This window comes from Pecten maximus, chromosome 4, assembly GCF_902652985.1.
Source record: "Pecten maximus chromosome 4, xPecMax1.1, whole genome shotgun sequence".
Taxonomy (NCBI): domain Eukaryota; kingdom Metazoa; phylum Mollusca; class Bivalvia; order Pectinida; family Pectinidae; genus Pecten; species Pecten maximus.
This window is the reverse complement of record NC_047018.1, coordinates 14,845,375-14,866,121: the sequence shown is the minus strand read 5'-3', so window position 1 is coordinate 14,866,121 and position 20,747 is coordinate 14,845,375. Positions and strand designations below refer to the sequence as shown.

At 36.0% G+C, this 20,747-nt stretch overlaps 1 protein-coding gene across 1 annotated transcript in view; it reads left to right on the top strand.

Moving 5' to 3' along the window:
* LOC117326399 (glutamate receptor ionotropic, NMDA 3A-like) overlaps positions 1–20,747 on the top strand; it is a 59,346-nt gene that overhangs the window by 23,520 nt on the left and 15,079 nt on the right. The window contains exons 2-3 of the mRNA XM_033883146.1: positions 370–1,408; positions 14,921–15,054. Of these exons, the coding sequence (XP_033739037.1) occupies positions 370–1,408; positions 14,921–15,054 (1,173 nt within the window). The remainder of the gene's footprint in view (positions 1–369; positions 1,409–14,920; positions 15,055–20,747) is intronic.

Genomic DNA, 20,747 nt, shown 5'->3' with positions numbered 1-20,747 from the left:
ATTGTTTATCATGCTGTACAGTGGCATAGCACTATTTCGTCATTGTCGGACGTTTGATGAAGGGTAGTATTACAAATCCGACTTCCGTTCCTTTGAAATTCACCAGAGACAGCATAAGGTATGTAGATGGTTTACGGGATAATACCAGAGACATCTCAACACAACCACTGCACAAACATCCGGGCTTTGTCGTCTAAGGATGTATCCAAAGGCATTTACCAATTACCTATGACTATAGTGACTAATATGTTTTGCAATAAAGGCTACATAATTGACACAGTGTAGCATACCAATTCGCTGATAGATAATTTATACATGCATTTAATGTTTTAACTTATACTGCACAAATATGTATTTGTGTGTTTTCAGAGCAATAACGAAGACACATTTCGATGGACTTACTGGAACATTAGAATTTGAAGCGGACGGTTCCATCAACATCTCTAACTATGACATCCGCAACCTGGTAACAAGTGGTCGTAATAAGGTGTGGCGGGACATGGGGTTTATTCGAGGCCACAACATCAACCCTTTCGGCATTGTATGGCCAAGTGAAACTATTTCCAATCAGATTTTCAATGGTAAGAAGCGGTACCGCATTGTCACAAATCCTGTGAAACCTTTTGTGATGGAGCAGAAACCGAATCCAGATTATGATGGATGTGCTCAAGATACCGTCTGCTTGAAGATATTCACAAAGGAAAAGCAAGCGACAATTAAAGTTATTCGCGATTACGAGAGTGGTAGATTAAACAAGAGTAATCCCTACGAGGTGCGGTGTTGTCGAGGTTTGGCGATAGACCTGCTTAACAGACTCTCGCGAGATCTCGACTTTGACTACACTTTGTATATTGTTGGTGACGTCACGTATGGGAAAGAGATAAATGGAAGTTGGAACGGAATGGTCAAAGATCTGATGGTGGGGTCAGCTCATATGGCCGTTGCTGCCTTCAGTATTACGCGCAGAAGACTAAAGGTCATCGACTTCACTCACCCTTATTTCTTCTCAGGTTTTTCAGTTCTTTATTCGGAAAGGAAACGTCATACTCGTATGCATGCATTTCTAGAACCATTTGCAGTGGAAGTGTGGATTGCGATTTTTGTAAGCGCTACCATTGGTGCTTGTGCCATGGCACTTTTCGAGTGGAATAGTCCCTTTGGATTAAACCCATGGGGTCGCAAACGGAAACAGAATTATACACTAGCTTCCGGATTAACAATGGTGTATTCGGTGCTATTTGGCCACACGGTACGAACAAAGTCTCCAAAATCGTGGCCAAGCAAGGTTATGCAGAACTTCTGGGCATTCGCCTGTATATTTGTGATAGCCAGTTATACAGCCAATCTTGCAGCCTTCATAGCTGGTAAACACGCGGGGATCAACTACCAGGATATCTATGATTCGAGGGTAAGTAACATTAACTTTCAGGATATCTATGACTGGAGGGTAGGTAACATTAACTATCGGGTTATTTATGACTCGAGGGTAGGTAACATTAACTACCAGGATATGTTTGACTCGAGGGTAGGTAACATTAACTATCAGGATATGTTTGACTCGAGGGTAGGTAACATTAACTATCAGGATATCTATGACTGGAGGGTAAGTAATATTAACTATCAGGATATTTATGACTGGAGGGTACGTAACATTAACTATCAGGATATGTATGACTGGAGGGTACGTAACATTAACTATCAGGATATCTATGACTGGAGGGTAAGTAATATTAACTACCTGGATATCTATGACTGGAGGGTACGTAACATTAACTACCTGGATATCTATGACTGGAGGGTACGTAACATTAACTACCTGGATATCTATGACTGGAGGGTACGTAATATTAACTACCTGGATATCTATGACTGGAGGGTAAGTAATATTAACTACCTGGATATCTATGACTGGAGGGTACGTAACATTAACTATCCTGGATATGTATGACTGGAGGGTACGTAACATTAACTACCTGGATATCTATGACTGGAGGGTACGTAACATTAACTATCAGGATATCTATGACTGGGGGGTAAGTAATATTAACTAACGGGTTATTTATGACTCGAGGGTAGGTAACATTAACGACCGGGTTATTTATGACTCGAGGGTAGGTAATATTACCTACCAGGATATGTATGACTCGAGGGTAGGTAATATTAACTACCAGGATATTTATGACTCGAGGGTAAGTAACATTAACTACCAGGATATGTTATGACTCGAGGGTAAGTAACATTAACTACCGGGTTATTTATGACTCGAGGGTAAGTAATATTACTACCAGGATATGTTTGAGTCGAGGGTAGGTAACATTAACTACCGGGTTATTTATGACTCGAGGGTACGTAACATTAACTACCAGGATATTTATGACTCGAGGCTAAGTAACATTAACTATCAGGATGATTATGAAGATATAGATGCTGTAGGATTCCGTCCTCTTCCTCCTCCTTTTCTTGTCAGTACCACGGTTGGCCTTTGCCTTGGTGGCGGCCTTCTTAGCTCCTTTCGACTCGAGGGTAAGTAACATCAACTATCAGGATATGTTTGACTCGAGGGTAGGTAATATTAACTATCGGGTTATTTATGACTCGAGGGTAAGTAACATTACTACAAGGATATTCATGATTGGAGAGTAAGCAGGATTAATTACCAGAATGTTAGCCACCAGGATATGTAAGGCTCTAGGGTAAATCATTGTTCCTACCAAACATCCGCTCGAACGTTCCTTATACTTCTTCATTATGTATTCTCTGTTTTAAGTTAAGATGATAAAGTCTAACTTTCCATAATTGGCGCCCACATCTACCTTACCACAAAGTTGTATGTACTCAACGGTATACGACTGACTAGTCAATATATCATTGTTAGTAGTGTCAGCGACCTGTATATCAGACCAACAGTTCAAATCTAGGGCCTGGCTATTCCCTGGTCCGTTAATCAGAGATACCATACAATTTTATTGCGATATCTGACACTGGTAATACTCATATGATTCTCCTCATCGAACTCTAGATATATTATTAATCATAATTATTATCTTCAATTATGGCTGGCATGGCAGTGCAGAGAATAACAATATATAATCATCACGAGTTTTATCAGGAGTTAGGAGGGTATAATATCTATCTATCATACATTGTAAAGAGGTCTTTACATTGAAATAACAGCCATACAAATGAGCTCTTACTGTAGCTCCATCATCTCGAATAACGAGATCTTAATATAGATATATTATCTTGAATAACGAGATCTTAATATATCTACAAAACATAACAACGAAAAACGAAAATTCCATGTAGCTCTATTATCAAGAACAACCGATATATAGATGTTACTCTATTTTTCAGAGTAGAAAGATATTCTCACGCAATTTAATCTGCTATCGTATTATTGGTCAGTAAACCATATCATCACTGCTTCTTTTTAGATTGACAGTTCGCAACGATAGTTTGTGAAATCTGTCGGTTTTTAGTCCATGTAAATGAACAAGATACACACAATTATACAATACCTCTACAGTTAATACCAAATAATGAACTCCTTCCTACAGAGGGTACAGCTGTTTCTCCAAGACACGCCAGTGATGCAAGGGGCCGATAGTGTGGAAGTCCGTTAGGGAAATCAGGGGAATCAAAATGGACATAAACATTTTTTTAAACATTTTTTTAAACATACAAAGGGGGTGATTCTATTCGATTTTTTAATCAACATGGTGATTTGTAAAAGTGGATAATTCAACCTAAAAGGTTATTTGGGACAGTTTATAATTCAAACAAGAAGGTAATTTGGGACAGTTTATAATTCAGACAATGTGGTAATTTGGGACAGTTTATAATTCAGACAATGTGGTAATTTGGGACAGTTTATAATTCAGACAATGTGGTAAATTTGGACAATGGATCATTCAACCAAGAAGGTAATTTGGGAGATTTTATAATTCAACCAAGAAGGTAATTACGGACAGTTTATATTTCAAACAATGTGGTAATTCAGGACGATAGATAATTCAAAGAATGTGGTATATTTCGACGAAGGATAATTCAAATAATGTGGTAAATTGGGATGAAGGATAATTCAATCAATGTGGTAAATCGGGACAAAGGATAATTCAAACAATGTGGTAAATTGTGACGATAGAAAATTCAACAAGAACAGCACATCCTTCATATATTCAGATATGTTACCACTGTTCGAAAGAATTCATAAATGTCATGTTAATGGCAAAAATAGTTCACCGAGAGGGTGTCGGGAGCCCCGGGGGATGAAAGTCCACCAGCAGAGTATCGGGAGCCCCGGGGGATGATAGTCTACCAGCAGGGTATGGGGAAACCCTAGGGGTTATAGTCTACAAGTAGATTAACGGGCAACTCCGGCGATAATGATCCCCCGGCAGGGTAACGGATAACTCCAGGATAATAGTTCACCATCAGGGTATCGTTGAAACCCTTTAGATAATTGTCCACCAGCAAGGTAACGAGAAACCCCCAGGCAGGGAAGTTTGCTGCGTACACCACTAAGTGTAACCAAATACCAATTCAACAACGGTGTTGCAACCAGGTTACAACAGATAACAGTGGAATATAGTGTTCAGAATCTCCTTCAAAATGACACCATCTTGTTGCGAAGCATACTACGCCCAATACTGATGATCAAAGACAGGAATGGAACAAAAAAAGTAAAGCATCACAGTAATGTCATTATCATTTGCCATTAAAACAAGACACTGTAATTTTTAATGACAAATCACTCTTGTTGTTATGTCATATAATGGCGGATAGACAACAGGCCACTATTCAGTATTAACCGGAAGTGATGGATGGCTTGGAGGGGTCAAGATTAACCGGCAGTGCGTTCGATAAACGAATGCAATTAACATGGCTGGAAATGCGACGATTCCTGTGTAATATAGCGATAGATTCCATTCCTAGCTGCAACTATATCGATACGTATCTTTGCGGCCTCGTGTCATCATCTGACATTTTCATTTAACCAGAATGATATAAAACAGATAGAGAATGATCGATGATGTAATTGATTTAGTTGTTTTAAGGTATTTTTCGCAGTAGGTTGTCTTTTGTTTGACAGGTTAATAGTTCCATGGTACAAAATATGGCCGCAAGGTCGTGGTTAGTTGTATCTAATATCAAGCAACTTTTGTATCAAAGTTATCCACACCAAATAACAGACCTTATCCGTCGTAAATAAACCGTATAGTTATAAATTTTGATTTTGATTCCAATGTCAATTAATACTAGTACGTGTTTATCGTTTTATACAATATCTGGCTGCAATTTAAAGCTTATGTACAGGGAAATAAAAATAAAAAGGTGAAAAACTTATATCCGATTAAAATGGCTATAAGAATTTTGCAAAACATCTGAAAATAGTCCAAGTCACTCTGTGTTTGTGAGAGCAGACCATTTTATACTGCCCGGGGTGATCGGTTGTATAATCGCTGTCTCTGTCAGAATGACGGTGTGATGGCACTTTAGACTAACCTTTGACTGACCCTTTCATCTGCTGACTCAACCTTCATATTATCTTATCAGGGAAAACTCTCAACATGTGACATAGGAAGATGGCATCGGGATGGAAGCGCCGACGGGACTAGCTAGGTGTCGCGCTCTTTATCACGTTATGACGCCTCAGTCGTATATTGCGGGACAGATTTGCCATAATACGTGGCAATGTCGAATCCAATGAGGTTGACATTTTCCCGAGGACTTGTCCACAGTCTATCTGATTCCCCTACAAATGTCAAATGTACAGGCACACCCCTGGAGACATATAAAGTGTATGTCAGCCATAACCAGAAATGTGTTTTAACAAAATATTCACAGGCATTGTGGAGGTGATACACCATAAATAGAGGCACCAGACAAAGACGTTGCTAGGATACGAAAAGGAAAGGCGCTCACAACTTGAATACCGTTAACAAGATGTGTTCCCTGCTAGTCTTCTCTGCAAAACACCGGCAATACATTTATATCGACTGTGTAATTGCACTGGAATTAACAGCATACACAGCAAGTAACATTACATAAATAGACTCTTTTTTTTGCAAGCGAAACACATTTGTCTCCTCGATGTGTTCAAAAGACATGCAAACCTTGCACTTTCTGTCTTCGAATACAATGTGTAAACATATGCCTACATTAAATTGATATCATGAAAGGATTAATCGGACGAGCTTATGTAAAGTAACACAGTTTTGACATACATGTGTTCATTGATGCTTATCCATCACAGCACAAGATACCCCTCTAATACACATGGTAGATCAGTTCAGTAACATATTTATAAACCCAAATTGTCTCACGTGTGGAGACATCTTTCCCGGACTGAACATACAGATGACGTTCACTTTCTAGAGCCACTCCCATACTATATACTATATACACAGCATAGTGGAAAAGGTGAGGACTAAACTGGTCTGTTTTCTAAAAGTAGAATAAACCTGTAGAAAAGGCATAAAGTAAGCATAATTACATAAAAAGCTGATTCCAATATCTGACTTCTAACACTTTTGGCCTTCGAGTATTGAAGTTCATGTGACTAGCATCCTATGTTGTATGGTCGATACGTATATATCCACATAAATATTTAACACGCCTGCTGTTTAAAAGGAGACCTCTCAAAATTGAAAAAAGGTAATTGTTTCTAAACATGGAACATTCCAACATAACTTGGTTATGAATATTAACTTACTCGCCTATAACACCTTATTATGTAATTTCATGTTCATTACAAAACAAAGCTAACATAGTAAGCTTGACATACTGGGTGCATTGTCCCTTCTACACTGGAAACCTACTCGAATCCTCAGTGTGGAACAATTACAGGTACGCTGTAAAAATGATGACGTTTCAATGGCTGCCTTTAGTGATATCGGCAGTAATCCATGTGATGGCCGCGAATCACTCTTCAAGGATGAAGGTCACAAAACCCACTTCATAGATGAAGGTCGCGATTCACTCTTCACAGATGAAGGTCACAAAACCAACTTCATAGATGAAGGTCGCGATTCACTCTTCACAGATGAAGGTCGCAAAACCCACTTCATAGATGAAGGTCGCGAATCACTCTTCACAGATGAAGGTCACAAAACCCACTTCATAGATGAAGGTCGCGATTCACTTTTCACAGATGAAGGTCACAAAACCCACTTCATAGATGAAGGTCGCGATTCACTCTTCACAGATGAAGGTCGCAAAACCCACTTCATAGATGAAGGTCGCGAATCACTCTTCACAGATGAAGGTCGCAAAACCCACTTCCTAGATGATGGTCGCGAATCAAATATCAGTGCTTAATATCGCGGACTTTCCATTGCTGTAACAAACTGGACAAAGGAAGTGTCTATTGTAATATACCCTACATCATAAAAGACAATGGTTCACTTATAGGTTATTTCTGACTCCTTGATCAGGTCATTTAAAATAGCCTAATCAAGCTGTATAGACATAGCGTTTATAACGTTCATGCTTTATAAACATAGCGTTCTGTATAATCATAGTGTCCATGTTTTATAAATACACAGTTTAAACTGTATAAAGCGATCTGTATAAATATAGCGTTTTGTATAAATATACCTTTTAAAATGTATAAAGCATTCTGTATTAATATAGCTTTCTGTATGAATATAGCATTCTGTATAAATATAGCGGTCTGTATGAATATAGCATTCTGTATAAATATAGCGTTCTGTATAAACATAGCTTTCTGTATAAACATAGCGTTCTGTATAAACATAACGTTCAGTATAAATATAGCTTTCTGTATAAACATGGCGTTCTGTATTATCTACCTGTGTCGGGAGCAACGTTGGTCAATGACACCAGAAAAACAACCAAGCAATGAATAACAATAAAGGAAAGATAACTTCTCTTCATGCGATAAAAATAAAAACAACATAGTGAGGTCACGTTTTTATTCTAGCATAATGTAATATCAAAGGCGCATTCCTTCGTTCGAACGGTAGATATGAGTTGTACAGAAGTTTATAAGATCTACAAATGAAAGAAGCTTACACTCATATGTGTGACTAACTGTGATGGAATAAATATCATATTTCATAAAATATTCAACGCCTCCTCAACTTCATTTACATATCACGTTACACCACAGACACCCGGTAACAAACCAAAGTATAGTTCGTTTTCCCTCAATTACCGATGTTATGGTATGTGCATAGCTAGAAAATAAGTAAAGGATATCAAAACATTAAAAATATTACACACAAAAACTAACACGTGCATAGAGTCGCATAAAAACAAAGCGTGTGGCATACATGTAAAGGAAGGAAATGGCTACAGATTACGTACCAAGATAAAACGAATTTATTAGAGCAAAACTTCATTACGAACCTGTCAGGCTGTCGAGTCGAGTATCCTGCAGAAGCCATGCCAATTCTTATTTTGACTGGACCGACCAGGACTCCTTCGCTCTCTTCCATCTTTCCATTTGGTTTCCGATATGCATACGACTTTTTATGGCGAACCCTATTTTGTCGTGTCCTTTTCTTTCTTCGTAGATTTCGATTTCAGTGACCCATTAACTTATCGCTACCTCGGCTCGAGGAGCCGCGTCCGTCATTTTTGATTTAGTTCATGAACTTGTCTGCGCATGCTGGTATTGAAAGTCGTTGGCGGCGATTAATTTCTGCACTTCGAGTCGAAGTCACATTTCCAAAAACTTTAATTTGAAAAATAACACCTTGGGTTATCTTAAGACTTTGAATGTTGTATCACGGTTAAGTTTATAACTTTTATAAAACGAGAGAGAAAAAACCGATTCCCGTTTACTTATCTTTTTTTTATAGTATAAACTCATTTCAACGACGGAATGGCCCTTAAATCATCAGATATCACTCTAAGAAAGGTTATACGACTTCATTTCATGATAACATAGTTATTTAAGAAACAAAACCACACGTACAACTAATGTAAAGGGTGTTCATTTCAAGGTATTATTTTCGAAAAAAAGTATAATAGAGCATATTTTTATCCGGCTAAAATTGAAAATAAACATCTTTTTTGCCTTTACCTAGTGGTTCCGTTGTCACAATCTTGGTATTCGTTTTAAGAATGTGACGCGACAGGGATTTGACCTAGAGCCAGAAAACGCTTTCCCTCCGGGACACCTGGTCTTATTGTTATTGTACTCCATGTAATTCTTTTGTTCGTAATCTCTCTCGTTTGATCGATTTTGAGATATAATGACGGTATTACGGTAATGTGTCGGTATTCTTTGTTATTTTTGACTATCGAAAAACAAAATCTATACAACCGAGTCGTTTATGATCATAATATAATGAATTTCGTATATCATACGATTCTTAGAGTAAGGGTTAAATAATATCATTATTCATAGGATTATAAGGTTATGGTATATGTCATTTATCACAGGGCTAGTATTGAATATGTCATTATTCTTAGGATTAGGGCTAGATATCTCAATATTCAAATGGTAGGGATTATATAATTAATTTTCATAGAGTTAGATGTTTCAATATACGTATGGAAGGGGTTAGATATTCAATATTTTTAAGTTTAGGGTAAAAAATGTCGTTATTCATCGGGTTTGTGCTAATTATGTCATTATTCATCAGGTTAGTGTTTATTATGTCATTATGCATAGGGTAACGGTTAACTCTGTCATTATTCATCAGGTTAGGGTTAATTATGTCATTATTCATAGGGTTAGTGTTAATTATTAATTCATTGTCCATAAGGTTAGTGTTAATTATGTTATTGTTCATAGGGTTAGTGTTGATAATGTCATTTTTCATAGGGTTATTGTTAATTATGTCATTATTCATAGGGTAAGTGTTAATCATTAATTCATTGTCCATAAGGTTAGTGTTAATTTTGTCATTATTCATAGGGTAACGGTTAACTATGTCATTATTCATCAGGTTTTGGTTAATTATGTCATTATTCATCAGGTTTTGGTTAATTATGTCATTATTCATAGGGTTAGTGTTAAGTAAGTAATTGTTCATAGGATTATTGTTAATTATGTCATTGTTCATAGGTTTTTATATCACAAGATGCAATGGGCTTGGCTTTAAAATGTTATGATTCTTAGGGTTAGTGTTAAACAATCGGTGTAACATTGTTTATCCTTCTTCAAAAGGTAGTTCATGCGATTGTGTTGTTCTTAGTTAAAGAAATCCTCGCAGTTCCACAACCTATAAACAATCATGATATTAAAGGATGACAGCGACATTTGTTAATAAAAACAAATCCGTGATTAATATCTGTTTTAACAACGACGCACAATATGCTACTTATCGCATGTTTTCTTTTCCACGTAAATTTAAAGCGAGTATTGGAACGCTACAGAATATAAAGTACATCCCTATAGTCTCCATCACATTCGGAAGTTATACGGCCATAGGTTAGGCACGAGACCTCCCGAGGGAACTCATTAATACTTTGAACAAACGACAATGGACGGAATCTTTGAGCAAACATGAACCCATAAAAGAGGAGATCAACATGTTGTTTAATAGTACCCATCACCTAAATACTGCCACAATTGTACCTCCTAGATAAGTACAGAGCATTTACATTAATTTGATTGGGCCTCGAATAATGGGATGATATGTTTGTCATGTATAACTATAAAACAACACACGGTTGGTAAATAAGCCATTGTATACATCAGGCAGTAAGGTTAAAGCAGATCATCGTAACAATGATTCATCCTTAGAATGGTGGCAGCCATTCCAACAGCCGTGGAAGTACAAGTAAAATGTTCCTTAATACAAGGATGCAACCGTTTTCCTGAGCTCAACATGTTACCATCGGATAATCCCAATCGTATTCCTTGATCCTAATGGAAAATAATCATTTATAAGAGATTACTTCATAATTGTAGTTGGCGAGAATCTTTTATTGATATTTTCACTTTAATACTTTATCATTAATCGTAATTAATATTGATCATTATGTTATTGATTTCTAATATGACACGAATGCTCGATAGAGATCACTCTCAGATTTATCTTATTTGTGAGGTTGTCAACATAGTGTGATGAACAGTTGAAATATGATACATTTCCACATATCAAGTGCCAAATTTGTCAAAGAGCGCCTCATCACAACGAGAAACTGGCAACTTGGAACCGAGTACAGACAACAATGATAGTCAAAATAACTTTGCAAGAGCTGACATTATTTCTAAACACCATTTCACATGTTCTGTATAGCCCAATGGTAAAAATCAATGATGCCACCACATCTAAAGATTACAAGCTCCGCATTTCATTCTCAGGTCATCAACTTTAATATCGGATTGCAAACCTACCACAGCCGTTAACAGTCACGCACCATCGTAGAATCTACTGTTATATCTAGATTCACGAGTACCAGTGTCTGTCCGCATTAACAAGACAAACTAACGTGCGTTGTGATTGGCATTCCGAATCAGAAAAAATTGCCCAAATGACCGCGCGTCTGGAACTGTACATTTGAATTGATAGTCGTGATGGGTATCTATTCGACTGTCAGTGGCTATTGTAAATACTTAATATTGTATAAAGGTTGTCTTTGTATCTCATCACGCGCAATAACATCGATGTGTTCCACACATGACCGTACAAACATTACATGACGAATGCACAGCTGTGCTTTTTCTTAATTAAACAACGAGACACTATATTGCCTAGCCAGCGTATCAAAAGGCATGTGTCCGTGAACAACATCAAATTCAAGAAGTCAGACAAGAATCAGATGCATGTTTATGTAAAGTGATAAAAACGCCTGAACTTGGATTTAATTTCCCAAGAGAAGGATCTCCATTTACATGTATAATAAGGATATATACCATTGCTATGGTGGGTTCAATAGGCTCCCGTTAAATGTCACTGGTTCCTTGTATTACAGCCATACCACGCCAAGAAATCGCATGTCGATGCCCTCCTCGTTAGCTAAAAGTACCGCCACTCAACTCCTCACCTCTTCCGCTCATGAAGTAATGATCAAGAAACGGTCATATTCGATTATTTCAATAAAACCTCAGCGTAGCTCAAATGTTATCGAGTCATGCAAGCCGTCAAATTTTTAAGTCAACTTTACATGTCATTTAGTAATTAGAAACCATAAAAACAAGAGTTCCTGTGACAAAGAATAGGCTTTACTTCTCCCTCCTAATTTGTCAAACATGGCATTTATCTTGGATTCGCGTTGGCACGGGAACTAAATAAGACTTGATTACATGGGGAAATCCCACTGGAATATAGATAAGGTATTGTGTAATACATGGAGGAGTCATTCGCGGTGTAGTACTCCTAAATATCCGAAATTGTGGGAATGGGAAGGGACATCTCAGCACGACAAAATACAAATGTTGATTACTGAAAGGACGATAATGACCACCTTTTATAGAAGTACACATCCATGCCATTCCTACGAGTTGAATGCTGGAGAGTATCACCAAAGCAGCAAGCCTATTGTTTAAAACAAGTTATGGTAAAACTTTCATTTCATTGAAATCGACTGTTTTGTTTTTGAGTCTGAAAATATTAACAAAAGACGACTTCTCATGGGAACCGTTGATGTGAAAAAGAGCAATTTAACGTGTTAATCCAGGTCATTTTCGGGCAGTGCAATATTCCAAAATAAGAACGAACATGGAACAAATCTACCCTAAACGAAAAATACTCTCAAAATCAGAACGAGTTTGAAACAATTCTACTATAACCTTTACCGAACAATACTCTAAAAAGCATAATGAGCATGAAACTAGTCTACTGTAACCCTAACCGGACAATACACACAAAATTAGAACAAGCATTGAACAAGTCTATTATAACCCTTATCGAACAATACTCCCAAAATTAGAACGAGGCTGGAACAATTCTACTTAAATCCTTACCAAACGATACTCTCGAAATCATAATGAGCATGAAACAAGTCTACTGTAACACTAATCGTCTGTAACCCTAACCAAACTTTATACATGTACCTTACAAAGAACATTTTAATCTTATGTTTTCCCCTTACTTCACCATATTCATCATTAACGTCATATCGAAGCCCTGTGTTGTCAATTGTTTTCAATCTCAAATGCTAAATGTAGAATGCATACATTATACATTAACAATGGTATATAACAATATGGAAATATTGACATGCGTAATAAATAATAAATAAGTTAATTTTAATATCAAAAATAATGTATGCTATCGATTACAAGTCTAACATGCAGGACATTTCGGGACATATAGTATAAATAAAAGTAGCTTCCTGCAACATTGTATTGACAGTACCATAACCACTTTGAATGACATTTAATGCGAAAGGTTCTTATTTTGTACAAATCTAAAGCATTCCTTTATTGGTTACGTCACACGTTTATGAATTTATATTCTTTTCTGAAGACAAGACAACCATCGGTTTATTTTTTTTTATCAATGCAGGCCTGTCTTTTATGATCATCCACGTTTTCAACCTAGGAAGACAATTGACAAAGGCCATCTGATGATTTAGTTAAGTTGGAATCTTTGTTAAGTTCTTCGAGAATTAATACCAAAATGGTTTTGAATTACTTGCCAGGTCATTAAACACTTTTCAAACGAAACGAAGAAGCGATTTCGATTTGAAACCATTGAACTGTGATCTATTTATTTTAGGAATGAATTTTGATTTGAGATGTTAAAATTGTAATTATCAAATATCTGGAATGTTACGTAACTACACAATATCGGCAGTAAGATAACACGAACTGAAACAGAAGACAATTTGAACATTCTCTTATAATATCAATGTTTTGTGTGGTAAAATGGTTTCATTTTCATATTTGGTTAATGCTTTATCTTGTCTCAAAACCATTAATGTTTCAGTCCGTTTTTTGCATGATTTTTATTTTTTGTCAGCCTCATTTTCCTGCAGATGACGCGTGTCACTTTCAGGAGACCGTGTATAAGCTTACAGATTTCTCTGCCCCTTATTACTAGTACATTGTATCTGAACATGTGATCTATATCGCGAAACATAATGAAGCACACTTTTGAGGGGGGAAAGTACGACACAACTGTATAATGTTTCTAACATCACTGACGAGAACTAGAAGAACGGATCAGCTGTATGATGTCTCCAACATCACAAACGAGATATCTGTATGATATAGTTTAATTCAATTTTGGCTCTGTTGTATCGAGTTTGTTTTTAAGGCGCTAACATCTTGTTTATCTTTTATTCAGTCCATTGTCAGAACAAACGTTTGACAATCAGCGTTAGCAAGCAACCATAATAATGATACCCGAGATAAGACCTTCCTTCTGGACAATTTTCAACTCTTCTTACGGGCAGAAATAGCCTAGCTGTATATCATTTGTTAAGTACATGCCGTGCTCTGATAATAATTTACCATGCAATAAGGAGACGTGGCTATATATATCGTAAATGGTCGTTACAAATCAATTTAGATAGTTAATAAAGATAGCAGAATTGCCAACACTTGATGTTAGTGGTGTGACACGTTGAGTACAGTATTTTTTACCATTAGTCATGACAGCATTTCTGTGTAAAAATTATAGTCGCTATATGTCTGTACCATCTGTAGAATCATATAAAGGGAGAAAACTGTAGCATATGCAAATATGGCACCTATTTTAGTTCAATGTGGTACAGTGCTGTCATATGTGTTTATAATCTACTCTGTATTAACTAATTGGCAATGTATGCTGGTGTATGTGAAGGTTAGGGACGTTAGTAAGACTGAAATTATATTTAAAACGAATCTTACCTTGATTAATTTTGTGTGGCACATAACAAGGTGACGATTGCATGCAACTAATTCATACCAACAAACATCATGTTTATCTTGATTTATTGTAGATAAAGCCGATGGAATTAATAAAGTGGTGTATTTTATAAAGAAAGACATTGTTGGATCTCATTTCAGATGCTTGATATCCGTGTGGGTGTGCTGGAGGCTAGTGCTGTCGAGTCTATCGTCAGGAAGATCAACTACCGTTTGTTCCTGACCAGTCAGAGACACCATGTGCCTAAATCAGACGAGGCTATAGAAATGTTGATGTAAGTGTCACCTTTGTTTTCCTCATCTCTCCTTTATTGGATTTGCAGACAGTTCCGTTATCGATATAACGCCTTACTGTTTCCTCCATGTAATTTCTAGTCATGAATACATACATAATAAATATCACGATTGATGTTACTTTCTATTAATGGATTGAATCGGATTAGAATTTTCATATCAAAGTATAAATGTATAATGTCGTATCAACACCAATAACACACTTGTGTGAGATGTTTCTTTCAAAAGTTACTTAATATTTACCGTATTTTTGTGCTAATAGGAGTTATATTTAGTGTTATTTTGTTCATTTCTAATATATGTATGTCTAAAATATTTTCTCACTGTTTATATAACTTTGGTCATTTCATGGAGAGAACTTATATAAGCGTTGCCTGTTATGCTTTCAACTTGACTTATAACAACTTTGCAAATAAAATTTGATGAATTGACATACATTGTATCACACTTCCAACGAGGTATAGGCCTAATATCTTGTCAACAACAATTACTACAAGAGTCGTTTGCGCATGCGTCATCGTTTTGATGCACAGCAGTGATTAGTTGTTGTTTATACGTATGTGTTATCACATTAGACTGAACAGCCTGACTATAGTAAATGGTTGAAGCTCAAAGTAGGCCCATATGAGGGTATCAGCGTCAATCTTGCAATTTCATAGATATATAATATTGTGTCCATTATATAAAGGTATCAATGTCAACAAGAAACTTTCATAGATACATATGATCGGTCATGTAAACGTTAACAAGAGTAAAGCGTCCGGCTAAAAGGAAAAGAAGGACTTTCGTACACTAGACAGCATGTTGATCTCTGACAATAGAATATTTACAGAAACTACTACCTGATAACTAATGCAAGCTTATTGTACCGATAGTGCACCAACTGAATCAATCCGCTTCTTCCGTACCCTTCACTAACAATTAAATATACTGAAAAACGGAAAAACAGAGAAGGAGACTGTGAAAATTGCTACTACGTTCTAAGGATAGCAACTGAAAAGGAGATCATACAATGTTTATACACAATCGGACTCATGAACTGCGACGCCTTGTATATGGTAGAAATATAACTGCAATAACAAAACATGTGGCACAACCAAAATAGAGCAACCTTTTCAGGCAGTTGAAGAAAGCCGTTTGGATAAGCCGAAGTAGACCGGCTATAACCTAGACGAGGGGGTACATAGGCTCCCTCACATATTTAATTAGATCTTAAATAAAGCCAAATCGCATATAAGAGTATCATCAAAACCTCATGTAGATTTGATTACAATTTTGTACGCTTTCCCACCTTAATTTATATGAGATTTTCTGAGCATTTGTCTGATGAAGGTGACAAAGTGAAGTCATCCAAATGTCACGCACAAACATTAAGTACATCTACAGGTTGTGTATACGGAAGTCTATTGACAAATAACGTGTATGTTTTTAGTCTTCTGTCAAATTTTACAGAGAGTACATGTCACCGTATAAACTACTTATCAAAGATATATTACCACTGTCCAGACGACTAAATTATTGCGAACGACACATTAATGACAATATTTGATGTTTATGTGGTGATGAACAGATAAGCATTTATTTTGTTTTGTGTGACATGTCGACTGCTATATTGGTTGAACTCTCCTCCACACAAGAGATCATCTGTAGGATCGTGACATATATTGAATATGGGAAACAATTGAGACAGTATTTGTTATAGACGTTTATACCGAGATAAAAAGACGACAACGTTTGAATTAAAAATACGGGTACCGTTTCATTTGAAATATTGAATATGAAGCCTGGCATTAGGGAGGAGAGTTGGCTTTGTCTAGATGTTAACTTTCCGATAGTTTTGTGTTAATTTGAGAACGCAGCATTGCTACGGATTTAAATTAGGTGTAAAATAGTAATGCTATAGAGGTGAAATCACGTTTATCTCCAGATTATCTACTGTAATACATGTAAGTACGTGTCCATTTCGCGTAAGACCGGATCAGAACTGTCTGACAGCAACTAGAAAATAACATATAGCCTAACAATTGAGAGTATAATATTTCTGTTCGAATGTTCAAGTCATAAGATTTAAGGTACTTAAGGGCACATCATATGACTATGACTGTTTCTGGACCTACCAGGCTACAATATTACATTACTATCAAATGATATTTGGTCTCAGGTGAATGCTTCACTTAAATGATCCGCAAATTCTGGGTTGAACTTTTCTGATTACATTTGAATCTTTAAAGACATTGTCAGTATCAAAATATCCGTAGGGAAATTGGTGGGAACACCTCCGCCCAATATAAAATTATACCACCTAAATATAGCGTATTTAGCGCATTTCTTGTCGATTTTAACCATACCTATACACTGTTGGGCTTAAAAGCACTAACTTGTTGTGACGCAATCGGGACCGCGCGAACGTTTGTTAATCGATATACCTAGATCTGTATAGAATTTATACGTATGGTAAATTGAGGCATGACATTTCCATAAGAACATAAGTAGATCCTTAAATGCATTTTTTTTGTAAAAAAGAACAAACAAAAAACAACAAAACAAACAAACAAACAAACAAAAAAGAAATAAAAGAAATAAAAGTGAAACCCTAATTTGTGCGGAATATCCAATTAACATAATGCAAAATGTAAAACAAATGCATTCCATGATTGAGGAACACATACCTTTAATTCATTACAAAACCAAAGAGTTTTCATTAGTTTCCTGTCTTTAAGCGACCCTAATGTGTTGATATGACATTAGTAACAACCAAACCAATCATTAGTTTTTAGTCTGCAAATACAAATTGTATTTTATTCTGGAGCATCGCCAATATTTTTAAAACAGCATGGTGTTGTTCTAATTAATCTGAGGTGGTGTTAATTATAAAATACACCGACTTGTAAACCAGTTTCTCATGTCTTCAAACTAACGTGTGATCAAAAATAGATTATTTTGGAATTTTGCATATTCTTCTAACGTTTTTGGTCCTACGTAGATTAATCGGGTATATGTAGGTTTCTATGGCATCGGTTCTATTCACAGCAACAGCAACTTTCTGAGATATATTTAGTTGTCTATGTTTAGAGATCAACCTAAAATAAAATTCAATATAATTGTTTGAGCTTTTATAGACCAACATGAACGTGAACATGATTTAAAAAAAAAACAATAAAATAAAAAAAAAAAACATAAAATAAAATAAAAAAAAACCCAACAACAACAGCATTTCCTATGATAAGTTAACGTGATATATACGGTATATAAAAACAACAATGCCAGTGATAGGGTAAAGTGATTTAAATATATATATATTACAACGATGCCGGTGATAGGTTAATTTCGTTTATATATATATAATATTGAAAAGAAAACAATGCCAGTGAAACGTGTACCTCTTTTACAAACAAAAAACCAAACAAAAACAAAAACACAAAAACGAAAACAATTTATATGTAACATCATGCGTGATATGAAACACGTCAAATATTGAAATCATTTTATACTAATATTGTCCAAAAGCCTATAACTAGCATGCAAATTGGGTGCTGGGCTGAAGCACCGGATCCTTAATTGCGTTTCTGAAGTCATAAACGTCCGTAGTCGTCAGGCAGCTTCCGCATCCGACACAGCCTCCGCAACAAAGCGCGGGAAGTGATTACAGATCCAAGAGCTTGGCTCGCGCAGCTCCAGGGCATCCCCACGCGGTGATTGAAATGATTTGTGATTCAATTGAAAATGAAGAGCAAATATGTTTTAAGGGAAGTAATATGGCGAGAGTATATTCCTCAAATCAATACTGACATTATCTATACTGTATATAATACCAGTTGTTATTTTGACGACCAGAATTAAATTGAAAAGTTGGATATAATTTACTGGAATGGGTTATATCTTTGTAAATACTATACCGGTATCAAATTGTAGCTGCGTGTACAATTAAGTAATGGAAAGATAGAATCATAAAGACTTAATGACTTTTACAGTAGTACAAAAGAGTATGTATATGATTGTGTATCGTTTAATATATCATCATTCTTATTACTGTCCTGATAACCCAATCAAACACCTTTCACGGAAGTTCCGGTGTCATATTTACAATCTACGACCTTGGCACGAATATAAATACAGTTTTTGTAACTTGAATCAAAAAGATTGATCTGTAGACATGTCATCATTCTACCTAGTTTAGATCCACTAGTTCATGAATTATCAGTTGTATTTTCATATTTTAAATAATCATTATTAATAGTAATTTTGATTTATGAATTATCATTGTTTTTGTTTTGTCATTCTCAATTCATGAAATATCATTCGTGATAATATTTATACTATTAATTATATCAAATTTACCTTGAATACTGTGAATTTATCAATTAGCATTATCTACACAAGAGTTGCTTTATGATTTATCATCACGGATAACACCTTTTAATTTAAAAATATCAATTACTGTAATGGTATAACATTATGAATCATCTCCATACATTTGTTCTGTCCTTTGATGGTAATGGCCGACAGTGTTGGTATCTTAGAGGTGATTGGGATAACTAACATAGCCCGAAAGACATATAAGGTATAAATAAGGAGTTGCAATAGCATATAATATTGTATTTCAAAGAAATGTCAAGTACATGCGTACATTATAAACCGTGTCACTATCCGAATGGATAGAACCGTGACATGAACAGTGGCGCAAACCTAAGGGACTACAGTCCCTAACAAAGAACGTACAGGATACACAAGCTATTCTAGTTGTTGTAGCATATTTCAATTCAGAGTCACAGATAGATACAGTAGACTGAAGTTAAATGGATCAAACAGCATCGTAATATTGTTTACTCCATCTAGATGTGTATACTCCTACATAGATAAGCAATCCTATATACAAAATGTACACCTACACAAATTATGAGTCCTATATACTCCTACACATATCATGAGTCCTATATACACCTACAATTTTATCAGTCCTATATACTCCTACACAGGTTATCAGTCCTATATACTCCTATACAGGTTATCAGTCCTATATACTCCTACACAGGTTATCAGTCCTATATATTCCTACACAAGTTATCAGTCCTATATACTCCTACACAGCTTATCAGTCCTATATACTCCTACACAGGTTATCAGTCCCATATACTCCTACACAAGTTATCAGTCCTATATACTCCTACACAAGTTATCAGTCCTATATACTCCTACACAGGTTATCAGTCCTATATACTTCTACACAGGTTATCAGTCCTATATACTCCTACACAAGTTATCAGTCCTATATACTCCTACACAGGTTATCAGTCCTATATACTCCTACACAGGTTATCAGTCCTATATACTCCTACACAGGTTATCAGTCCTATATACTCCTACACAAGTTATCAGTCCTATATACTCCTACACAGGTTATCAGTCCTATATACTTCTACACAGGTTATCAGTCCTATATACTCCTACACAAGTTATCAGTCCTATATACTCCTACACAGGTTATCAGTCCTATATACTCCTACACAGGTTATCAGTCCTATATACTCCTACACAGGTTATCAGTCCTATATACACCTACACAGGTTATCAGTCCTATATACTCGTACACAGGTTATCAGTCCTATATACTCCTACACAAGTTATCAGTCCTATATACTCCTACACAAGTTATCAGTCCTATATACTTCTACAC